The sequence below is a fragment of the Bos grunniens genome, chromosome 1, assembly GCF_055505025.1.
Source record: "Bos grunniens cultivar Pamir isolate PY7600 chromosome 1, Bosgru_T2T1.0, whole genome shotgun sequence".
NCBI lineage: Eukaryota > Metazoa > Chordata > Mammalia > Artiodactyla > Bovidae > Bos > Bos grunniens.
Genome location: NC_141165.1, coordinates 91,933,745 through 91,946,334, shown reverse-complemented (window position 1 = coordinate 91,946,334; position 12,590 = coordinate 91,933,745). Strand labels below are relative to the sequence as shown.

The 12,590-nt window shown below is 36.4% G+C and overlaps 1 protein-coding gene across 4 annotated transcripts in view; it reads right to left on the bottom strand.

The window, feature by feature from the left end:
• The window catches only part of RABL3 (RAB, member of RAS oncogene family like 3), a 46,286-nt gene that overhangs the window by 13,959 nt on the left and 19,737 nt on the right, over window positions 1-12,590 (bottom strand). For 3 of the 4 annotated variants that reach the window (XR_015164911.1, XR_015164916.1, XM_086404235.1), the window contains exon 3: window positions 2,530-2,659. The exons of the other annotated variant lie outside the window; for it this stretch is intronic. Coding sequence is in view for 1 of the 3 variants with exons in the window: in XM_086404235.1 (XP_086260361.1) it covers window positions 2,530-2,659 (130 nt within the window). In the remaining 2 variants the exon portion in view is untranslated. The remainder of the gene's footprint in view (window positions 1-2,529; window positions 2,660-12,590) is intronic. 4 annotated transcript variants of the gene reach the window in all.

Here is a 12,590-nt window from a genome sequence, read left to right as displayed (position 1 = left end):
AGAGTCCATGCTTTGTAGACTATGAACTAGAAGGGACACAGTGAGGCCCAAAGGAAAGAAGTCAGGGTGACAGCTGATCAGAATAGGTGCTAAATCTTTAAAAACTGAAAGCGAGAGACACTTTACAGGCCTCCTTTAGGGATTATCAGCCTCAGTCATCACAGTGGGAAGAGGCAGGATACTGAGGGAAGAAAGTTATTGCTAAGAACAGATTGTGTATTTGAACGGAATGATCCTTATGCTCTGTTTCTTAGAAAACTAAGGATGGTAGATTGAGTAAAGAACCTTGAATGCCTCTAATAAGAGAAATGTTCCAGAGGCAGGCTCAAAGAACTCAGAAACTGATCTTTCTCTTTTTTTAAAAAATTAAAGTATCATTGATTTACAATACTGTGTTAGTTTCAAATGTACAGCAAAGTGATTCAGATATATTTATACACATATACATATATATATGAGATTCTTTTCCATTGTAGGGTTATTACAAGATCTTGAATATAGTTTTCTGTGCTATACAGTAGGACCTTATTATCTATTTTATACATAGTATTTGTATCTGCTAATCCCAAACTCCTAATTTATCCCTCCCTACCTTTCTCTTTGGTAATCATAATTTTCTTTTCTGTGTCTGTGAATCCCTATTAAGATTGTTCTTAACAGGGGTTATTATTTTTTTATATTTTTTAATATAAATTTATTTATTTTAATTGAAGGCTAATTACTTTACAATATTGTATTGGTTTTGCCATACATCAACTTGACAGAAAAAACTGAAGTGTCCAAATCCTTCATAATAGAAACAAAGATTGCAGTTCTTGAGTATAGTTCATGGAAGAAGATGGAGGAAGATTGTGCTATTATATAAACTAATATTACCAATGATTACAATAAAAGTACTTTCTAGAATCACTTTCACTTTCTTTCACTTTCAATGGGTTAGCTCCAAAAGTAGCACTAAATTCTGAAAAAATAGGTATACATCAAGTAACAGGGATTATTTTTTAAGAAGCAGGACTGTATCTCAGTCTTACCTGTAAAACTAACACAGGGTGTATGAAATTACTTCAATAATATTCAAGGAAGACACAAATCACTAATGGATAGTAGGTATAAAAAAGATAACCAAATAAATATGGATGTAGATGGACTTCTTAAGTATTTACTAAGTTCACAACTCAGAATTCCATGAAGTTTCTAGGATTTGAACAGTCCTTAACTTTATTATTTATTTATAATTTTTATCCTAATTCTTTCTCAAAAAGATCAAACAGCAAAAGTGTCATTTATCCAAACTTCTCTTTGCCAAATCAGATTGATACCAATGTTGACAAGTCATTTGACCAACATAATAAACCAGGCCTCATTTCTTTCTCTCCTGCTCTTTAACATTAGTCACCTAACACTATACCAGTCTTAGCTGTTTTTTCACTTATATACATTATATTAATACATGATATTATCATGTACTTTATCATGTATTATGATATCATATATTAGTCACCATGTTTAACTATTTTGTTTCATTTATGAATATTTTGTTTCTTCAGTTAGATTGTGACACTTTCAGATAGAATTCTGAGTTAAATGCAAAACAGTTCTGATACAACTAACACAACTCATCCTGTATTCTATAGTATGTATCCAGTGACAAGAGCCTTCTCTACTTTTTATAGTATCTACAAAACCTTATGATATGGGAGATAAGATATTGAAAAAAGAATATAAGTAATGAAGATGGTACTGAATAATTACAATGCTTACCTATTATTGAATGAGATCTAAGTATAGTATAAATGAAGCCCAATTAATAACTAAGCATCTATCAGAAAGGAAGGGTAAGATGCTAAATCTGTTGGTATATCAATCAAAGAGAAGCTGAAATTATATTTCACAGTAAAAAAAAAAAAAGGTAAAAACTGAATTTAAAAAATATTAAAAAAAAAAAAACAACTAGAGGTAAATCATAGGTGCCAACAGTTTAGTTCCTTGACACACAGTAGGCACTCTATGAACTGCAATCATGTCCTATTACACACTTCTATCTGGAAGTCTGCTCCAGGTGTTTGTACATAACTGGATGAAATTTCTGCACCCCTGAAAACATCCTTAGGTAGCTTTTATAATTACATAGGCCTCTCTCTAAGGAGCAGATGAAAGAAATCTCAGTATCTCTGTGACATCTGGCTTAGACCATGAGACTCCTAATGGTACACACTCAGTTGACTAAAGCAACAGCAAGCACTCCCAGGGGACAGTGTTTTGAAAGTTCTATGTTTTATGTCGAGTACCAAGAATACAATTTTATGTCTCAATATTTAGTTTATGACAATAATGTAAACAGAGGCACTTAGACAAAGCAAATATCTAATGTTCTGAAATACATAGTCAGAATCTAGAAAACACAAACTGGAATGTGTTATGCAGATTTAAGAGCTGTGACTGTACTATATCTTTCTTAAACTGAGTCCAGCATTCCACATCAGATGATCTGAGACCACTAAAATATGGTAAAAATAAAAAAAGCTTTACCATTTACAGAGTTGTAGAATACTGCTCTTGTGCTTTTCACACTGCTGGCACTGCCCACAGAGCCTCCAACATCCCATAATTCTATATAGTAGGTCTTCTCTTCTGGAGTTCCTTCTTTGTAGTCATGAACCTAACAAATCAATCCATCAGAATAATTATTATAGCCACTAAGAAAACTGGTAAGCCTCCTCATTCCAGCTTAAAGCACTGGGCCTTTCCATATCAGCAGCTTACCCTCTGACTCTGATTACCACCTCCCGTCTTTTCAGCTTCTCTCTACTACTCCAACTCTAAAAATAATTTCTGACCCCAAAGGTTCCTAAGGTTCATTGTTCCTAACATCTTCCAAAGTTCTCCCTTCCACTTCCAAATCTTCACTTCCTTCCTAACAAAGCAAAAGTTCCACTATTTGTCATTTTTGTCACTCCTTCCCCACCCCCCAACATAGTATTCACCAAACATTTCAACCTTGATTATATCCACCTTTTCCTGTATTCCATGTCTGCAACTGAATATAATGTTCAGAAAAATATAAATTCAAGCTAACTGGATTCACTTCAAATTCCAGTCTACCTTTGAAGCTGTCCCTTAGTCAGTTCCATAGTCGATTTCTACTTTTCCTCTCCTAGATAGCTATTTCACACTTACTCCTCTTTTTCAAATTTCCAATAACTCTCTCCTATCCTCAAGCACAGCTAATAAGCTTGCTTCCCAAGACAGAAGCAAACAGAAAAGAATGTCTACAACCTGCTCTTCCCTTATCTATCTACTCTCTGCATCTGTACCCATATAATCTACTTTCCTTGCAGCTCTTATAGATAACTGTCTGTGTCCCTAAGGCCAAATCCCCTTTTTAAGCATGAAATCCCATTTCTTCTTTCTTATCAAAGAGGTAGCTCTATCAATTCTCTTTTTCATCATCAAATTTTTCCTCTCTGTTGGTTAATTCCCACCATCAAACACTGCCATAATTTTTCCCATCTTAAAACTTGACCTCATGTCTTCCTTTAGCTACCATACCACTTCTCTATTCCTTTTTATAACAACAGCCCTCCAAAGAGTTGTCTCTTCTCAACTGTCTCTGGTTCTTTTCTTTACATTCTCTTTTGAACCCATTCCTTGTCATACCTTTTGTCTCAATCACCCCACGGAAATATTCCTTATCAAGGTCACTAATAGTCTCCATATTGCTAAATCCAATGATCAATGAACAGTTTTCATCTTACTCTACTGTCTGATAAAACTAATCACTCCTCTTTTAGTACTTTTTTCACTTAACTTATAGGATATCATACTGTTCTGCTTTTCTTCCCACCTCACCGTCTAATCCGTTTCTGTCTCTATTTGGGTTGTCCTCATCTCTCTACCTTCTAATTGTTAGAGTGTTCCAAGGTTTAGTTCTTGAGTCTCTATTAACACCTGCTTTTTTGACAATATCATCTAACCTTATGATTTAAAATGTCATAAATATGTCGATGAGCTTCCCTGGTGGCTCAAATGGTAAAGAATCCGTCTGCAATTTACATCCATGCTGGATCCATTCCACCTCAGACTTATCAGTCCATATCACCATACTACAATTGGGATGTCTAAAAGGCACCTCAAATTTTACATATCTAAAAATAATATCTCAGTCTTCCTCCCAAACCCATTCTTCTCCCATTTTCTCTGCTTCAGTAAGAGGCAATTCTAGCCTTCTAGTTACCTGAAGGGCCAAAAACTTAAGATTGAATTCTTAACTTAAAACTTAACTCCTCTCACATTACATATCTGATTTGTCAGCAAATCCTGTTGCTTTTGTCTTAAAAATATACCCAAGACCCATTCATTTCTCACCATCTCTACTATTAATACCCTCAAAGCCTCTATCCATCTCTTTGCCTGTATTCGGGTAATCATCTAACTGCTTTCCCCACTAGAGCCTCAGTGACTCACTTTCCCACCACTCTCCATTTCTTCTGCATGTAGTGCTACGGTGATCATTTCAAAATGCAACTTAGATCATATTCCCCTTCAATTCAAAACTCTCCAATGACTTTTATTCAGAGTAAACTCTGAAATCTCTCTCTCGTGGTCTAGACTTTATAAGCATTTATTGCTTGTACCATATTATTACTCAGAAATGAAATCTGATATACTCCAACCTTATCTATTAGAATACAGACAAGAACTAGATTATAACATGATGGTTCAGGGGTGTACACCAGAGTCTTTCAAGAATTTGTCTGTTTTAGAAATATGCATGCCAACAAACGCAAAAAAAGAAACAAGTGGCACTGCATCAAGTAAAAGAGCTTCTATACAGCAAAGGAAACAAGCAACAAAGTGAAAAAGCATCCTATGAAATGGGATAAAATATTTGCAAATCATATATCTGATAAAGGGTTAATATCCAAAATATATAAAGAAATCATATAATTCAATAGCAAAAACACCCCCAAACAACCCAATTTAAAAACTGGGCAGAGTTTTTCAAAGAAGACAAATGGTCAACAAATACCTGAAAAGTTGCTCAATATCACTAATCAGAAGGGAAATGCAAATTAAAGGTATGAGACAGCACCTCCTACCTCTTAATATGGCTGTTACCAAAAAGACAAGAGATAACGAGTGTAGGCGAGGACGTGGAGAAAAGGGAACCCTTGTGCACTGTTGATGGCAAAGTAAACTGGTTCAGCCATTATGGAAACAGAATAAACGTCCCTCAAAAAGTTAAAAATAGAACTACCAAATAACCCAGCAGTTCCACTCCTGGGTATATATCCAAAGGAAATGAAAACAGGATGCTAAAGAGATTATCTGCACTCTCACGTTCTACTGCACGACAGCCAAGACACGGCAACAATTCAAGTGTCTGTTAATGGATGATGAATGAACAGAGAAGATAGGATATAAAACTGTGGGAAGGGAATATTCTTCCATTATTCAGCCACGAGAAAAAAGGAAATCCTGCCATTTGCAACAACATGGTTGGATCTTGAGGGAGTTATGCTAAGTGAAATAAGCCACATGGAACAACAGACTGGTTCCAAATAGGAAAAGGAGTTTTGTCAAGGCTGTATATTGTCACCCTGTTTATTTAACTTATATGCAGAGTACATCATGAGAAACGCTGGACTGGAAGAAACACAAGCTGGAATCAAGATTGCCAGGAGAAATATCAATAACCTCAGATATGCAGATGACACCACCCTTATGGCAGAAAGTGAAGAGGAACTAAAAAGCCTCTTGATGAAAGTGAAAGTGGAGAGTGAAAAAGTTGGCTTAAAGCTCAACATTCAGAAAACAAGATCATGGCATCCGGTCCCACCACTTCATGGGAAATAGATGGGGAAACAGTGGAAACAGTGTCAGACTTTATTTTTCTGGGCTCCAAAATCACTACAGATGGTGACTGCAGCCATGAAATTAAAAGACGCTTACTCCTTGGAAGGAAAGTTATGACCAACCTAGACAGCATATTAAAAAGCAGAGACATTACTTTGCCAACAAAGGTTCGTCTAGTCAAGGCTATGGTTTTTCCTGTGGTCATGTATGGATGTGAGAGTTGGACTGTGAAGAAGGCTGAGGGCCGAAGAATTGATGCTTTTGAACTGTGGTGTTGGAGAAGACTCTTGAGAGTCCCTTGGACTGCAAGGAGATCCAACCAGTCCATTCTAAAGGAGATCAGCCCTGGGATTTCTTTGGAAGGAATGATGCTCAAGCTGAAACTCCAGTACTTTGGCCACCTCACACGAAGAGTTGACTCATTGGGAAAGACTCTGATGCTGGGAGGGATTCGGGGCGGGAGGAGAAGGGGACAACGGAGGATGAGATGGCTGCATGGCAATCACTGACTCGATGGATGTGAGTCTCAGTGAACTCTGGGGGTTGGTGATGGACAGGGAAGCTTGGCGTGCTGCGATTCACGGGGTCGCAAAGAGTCGGACATGACTGAGCGACTGATCTGATCTGATCTGATCACTTATATGTGGAATCTGAATAAAAGGCTAAACTCATAGAAACAGAAAACAGAAAAGTGTTTGCCAGGGGTTGCAGAGGTGGGGGAAATAGGGAGAATTTGGTAAGAAGGTGCAAATTTTCAGCTTTAAAATAATAAGGTCTGAGGATATACAATGTGGTGAGTGTAGTTGGGAACACTCGGCTGTTTAACTGAAATATGCTAAGAGAGTAGAATGTAAATGTTCTCACCAAATAAACACGTGAGGTGATGGATGTGCTAATTAACTGGATGGGAGGAATCCTTTCACAATGTATAAGAATATCATCACAATATACATTTATCTTATAATTTTATTAATCATATCTAAACAAAGCTGAAAAAAGTCCTTAAAAAAAAAAAAAAAAGAAATATACATGCCAGACTTACTGAATCAGTTACTTTTGGGTCCAGTGTTTGGCATGCATAATTTGAAAATTCTTCAAATGACTTTGCTATAACCCCTAGGAATTAAGAATCACTGATTTTATAGAAAGTTGAAACTATTTTGGTATCAGGAGGCCTGACCATACTCCTTGACTGTTACTGATAATCCCTGATATCTTTGAGTCTCAGCTTACTTGCTTATAAAATGAAAATGAAGAAGTTATATTATGTGTATCAAATGGCTCTGAATTAAAAAGTAAGACAGCTGAGTAGAATGAACTGGGAGATTCGGATTGACATATATACACTACTGATACTAAGTTTAAAATAGATGAGAATCTACTGTATAGCACAGGGAACTCTACTCAATGTTCTGTGGTGACCCAAATGGGAAGGAAATCCAAAAAGAGATACATGTATACATATAGCTGATTAACTCTGCTGTAGAGTAGAAATTGGGCTTCTCTGGTAGCCCAGCTGGTAAAGAATTCACCTGCAATGCAGGAGACTCCTGTTCAATTCCTGGGTTGGGAAGATTCCCTGGAAAAGGGATAGGCTACACACTCCAGTATTCTTGGGCTTCCCTGGAGGCTCAGATGGAAGACCTGAGTTTGATCCCTGGGTCAGGAAGATCACTTGGAGGAGAGCATCACTTCAGTATTCTTGCCTGGAGAATCCCACAGACAGAGTAACCTGGCGTGCTGCAGTCCATGGGGTCGCAAAGGGTCGAAGACAACTGAGCAACTAAGCAGAGCATAGCACAGAGTAGAAACTAACAACGTTGTAAGGCAGCTATACTCCAATAAAAATTAATTTAAAAAAGATAGCTGAGTAGTTAAAATATATATCATAAAATACATGTACTATATTTAACAGAATGCTTCATACTTTTTACTTAATGACATTCTTTCTTTTAGATCCAAATCATTATGTCCAAGGAAAATTTTAAATAAATAAGATATTCTACAGATAGCCACAATGACATTAAGAGAAGACAATGATTAGAATGGCAACAAAGAGGACAGGAAACACAAATGACATTACCAAATCACAGTAGTTGTGGACCACTGTGGTAACAGAAAGTAATTCTGTAGAATGTGATACAAGTTATCACTATTTTGCAATTATATGGCATAAATAACATAATAAAGGATCATGTTAAATCATCAATAAAAAGATTAAACTACATGAATTCTGTTTTTAAAACAAGAAAATGTTTAATACATTTGATCAAGATTTCTAAGCACAACCACTGAAATGAACAATATGAGATATTATAAGGCATTAGTTATCTGGTATCAAAAAGCTCAGCTATTTTGATGAAGCTCTCTTGATCCTGCCACCTTCCCTGGCTCCAAAACCAACCAGGACTGGTTAGGTAGTCCTCCTATTTGCTCCATAATATGCTGCACAGTTCTATCATTTCACTAACCACACTGTCATTTATCTGCCAGTATCTCTTCTATTAGATTCCTGAGCTTAAAAGCAGGAACTATATTATTCAACTTTGTAAGCCTAGAACATAGCATAATACCTAGCACATATTAGATATTTGGATATGCTTGGTTAAATCAAAGAAAAGATTCAGGGTGTCTCATCCTCTAAGGTTTTATTATATTCTGTTTATTATTTTACTGAATTCCAGCGCTTCTCAAGTACAGTTCTGAGAACAAACTAAATTAGAACCAATAGGAAGGCTTATTTAAAAAAAATATTCTTGGACAACTCCTGATGCCTCCGGAGTAGGGCTCAAAAATCTGAATTTTGAAAGATAGCTCCCTAGGTGATTCTGATACATAATTAACTTGGACAACCATTTAAGTACATCACTTTTGTCTCTACTGGTATTTCAAATGTCTAATGTTGCCTCCCCTAAATGACTGTAACTCATTCCATAACAGCCACCATGTAACACAATTTGCAGGTAGCATGCCCTCCTAGCCTTGCAATGTACCAAGTCTGTTAGGCAGTTCCCTTCTGGCAGTACATACTTCAAAACTGGACTGACCTACTCATCTATACTCTTCACCACAAAATACTTTTCTTAATCAAATCTTTTCATGTTTCTTTCCAGAATTAGAAGAGAAGATGCCCTTCTTCCTTTCCAAACTGCTGAATTAAACTAAGTTTAACTTACTTCAAATGTAACGAGTCCTACGAACTTTAAACCACAGCTTGCAGCTATGACATTGTATCTTTTATATGGGTAAGTGATCTCCAAGGGAAAGCATGACATTATAACAAGTATTGCTCTTGACACATTAAGTGGTACCTTGCTGCTACACTAAGAGTTCAACATGATGGAGGGTAATGCCAAACTCTAAGAAATGTGTTTTATATTTAAATCAGGTCATCAGGGATCCAATACTTAGTCATGACAGACTTTACAGCTCAGAAGGAATGGTTTTTCTCAACAGGCAGCAACAGTATGTGCTGATCATCAAATGGGAAAAGGAACCATACTGTAACTTTGGTCCTTCTCATTTACTCACCTCTTTACTTTTTATTGGAAACCAAGTCAAGATCAAGTATAACAGGTTTTGTCTCATTTGAAGAGTTTATTCATTGTTTGTAATTTATAAAAAGAAGAAACAAATTTAGTAAAGAAAATGACACACACCAGGAAAGAGCAGTGTATGTTTTAAATGTTCTTTAATAAGTTTGGTTTGATATGTGTGCCTGTAAACTATTGTTAAAGACAGGCAGGAAGGTAGGAGTCTTAGGAGACAGTTGGGAGAAAAGACAGGACAGAAAAAAGTCAACAATGTGAGTGTATCAGGGGAACAGGAATTGAATTTGCCTCATTCTTCACAGTGTCTGATACCCAGGAGGTATGCAATATATATACTGAATGAACAAATGAATGAATGAATGAATAATATCATGAAGGTTTCTGCTAACTGTTTTGCCTTCACCCAAGTTCATTTCCTCTATTAAAAAAAACAAACCCTTCACTTTCCCCTTCTATTCTGTACTCACTTACTCTTTTACTTAACTTCTAAACTTTGTGAAAGATTGATTTAAACCTCTGTCTATATTTTCTCTCTGCCTACTCACATCATTTGGTTTCTATTAACATTCCATTGCATTTTAAAAGGTCAGCACTGTGTCATTACCAAATGCAGTTTTTCCTCTCAGTCATTATCTCTCTATACTATTTCACACTAAAAATCAATCCCTCCTTCATGAGAGTCTTGTCTCTTTTTTGCTCTTGTGGTTTTTCATCACCTTGGCTATTCCTCCTCTCTCTTCCTTTTTCTGACCCTGCTTTTCACCATCAACTCCCTAAATATACCTCAAGGCTCTCCCTCAGCTCTTCTCTTTCTAAATTTTCCTTTCTGAAAACCTCATTAGCTCTCATGGTTCAAGATTATCCCCACAGAGATGATTCCGTCTCAGAATTTTCTCTTAAGCTTCAGCATGTCAAATGCTTTCTCAGCAGCTTCGGGTGGATAGCTCATAGATCCCTCCATTCATCATGTCCAGAGTAGAATTTCCATTTCCTTCTCTTTCACCTGTAATATATATCCCCCTTCTTAAGGAACAGTCCAGCTGTCTGTTGCCCAGGCTACCCATTTAATCATTAACACTCAGTATAATTTTGTTCCTCACAAGCACTTCACTTTTTCTCATCAACTGCTGTAACACTTATATTCTATACAAGAGCTATTCCACAGAACTTTCTGTGATGATGGAAATGTCAAATATAATAATTATCAGCAATATGTGAGTTCTGAGCACTTGAAATGTGGTTAGTTAACTAGACAACTAAATTTTTAATTTTAGTTCATTTAAATTTAAATCTTCACATGAATCTAGTCATTACTATATTTAACAACACCAGAATACCTTTTTCTTAACACCATTCTGGAACAAAAGGTAATACAAAATAGTGATCAAAAGCACAGGCTCTTGAACCAGACTGTCTGCGTTGGAATTCCATTTCCATTACTTTCTGGCAGTGTGAACATGAACAAAGCAGTTAAGACTTCTGGGCTGCAGCTACTTCATGTGTCAGATAGGGAAGCTAACAGTATCTACCTTGACAGACTGTGAGCATTAAGGGTCATGGATTAATATATTAAATAGGTGCCTAGTCAAAGTAAGCACTAAAAAAAATGTTAGCCATCATTCAATAATACTATTATTTTAAAGATCATTTATATAAACCCTTGGCCCACCTACTTGTTCCCAGCTCATATTCTTAGTGTTAACAAGACTGCCTCTAAAAAATTTTTTTCTCCCTACTGCTTGCATATTGTTATGCTGCCCAAAAGGAATTCAATAAATATTGATTGTATGCAATGTGTAAATTAGAGTTAAAAATCCCATTAAAGTAAACTAGAAATGACAAATCAATTTCCTTATTTATAGTTTGTGAAAATATTAAATTCTGTAAGTCTTATTTTCATAATTAAGCACAGCCATGCATTATATTGGTCCCATTAGACTTCGGGCAACAAAATAAGAACACAGTAATGAATGAAGGATACCACAAAATAAAACTTTTCTCCTTTTTTCCTTCAATTCAGTTATGAACACTTCTGCAGTGCATACTAAATCCAAAATGTTAATAATTACTGAATACATACTTTCTATCCCTGGGTTGGGAAGATCCCCTGGAGAAGGGAACAGCTACCCACTCCAGTATTCTGGCCTGGAGAATTCCAGGGACTGCATAGTCCATGGGGTCACAAAGAGTCAGATATGACTGAGCGACTTTGACTTTCACTCACAGACTTCAACATCATTAGCTTCACCCAGCACTTGGAATTAAACAATTATATTATCACCTTTACCATCTCTGTTTTTAGCTGGCTCTTAACAGATGTGAAATGAGCTAAATGGGGCAACTGTTTTTAAGAGTTCTGAAGAGTGTATATTTATGGATCTTTACTGATTCTGGATATCCTCATCATAGGTTTCAATAAGAGAGAGGCTGTAATTGCAATATAAAAGCTGCTAGAGAAGAATGTGTTCTTCCAAGTTATCTGGATAAAAGTCTTATTAGATTTAATCATTCTTGCTAGAGGGAAGAACTGTTCACTTTGTTATAACAACAGTCAAAATAAGTTATATGTCTATCAGAACTTTCCTTAAAATTATTGTTTAAAAATGCCTTTTACTTATGCTGTCACTCAAGAAATGCATTTTTCTCAAACAAGACACATCAACCGGCCCAATTCAACGAAGAGTAATAAAAGCAAGGTCGTTTTCATCCCCACATGTTCCACTCTTCCATAGTAATACAATTCAGGCCAGCCTGGCTTTAAAGGAGTCAGTAACACACTCATTCCTGGAGAAGGAAATGGCAACCCACTCTAGTGTTCTTGCCTGGAGAATCCCAGGGACAGAGGAGCCTGGTGGGCTGCCATCTATGGGGTCGCACAGAGTTAGACACGACTGAAGTGACTTAGCAGCAGCAACACATTCATTGCAGTAAAATCTGTCGCATTATTACATGACACCATCTTCATCTACTATGGCCTTTATTCCAGACTCCCTTTGGGTAGTTTTACATCTTCTCCAGTGTTTCCTGGAACTATGGAGGGAGCTCAAAACTCGGCAGTCTTTCATAAGCTAACTCAAGGAAACTTTAATTTCACTTTCTTCAAAAGCAGAGGTTTCTGAAGGAAACCTAACTGTATCCTATTTACAAGAAATACATTATAAATATAAGGGTATAGGAAACATA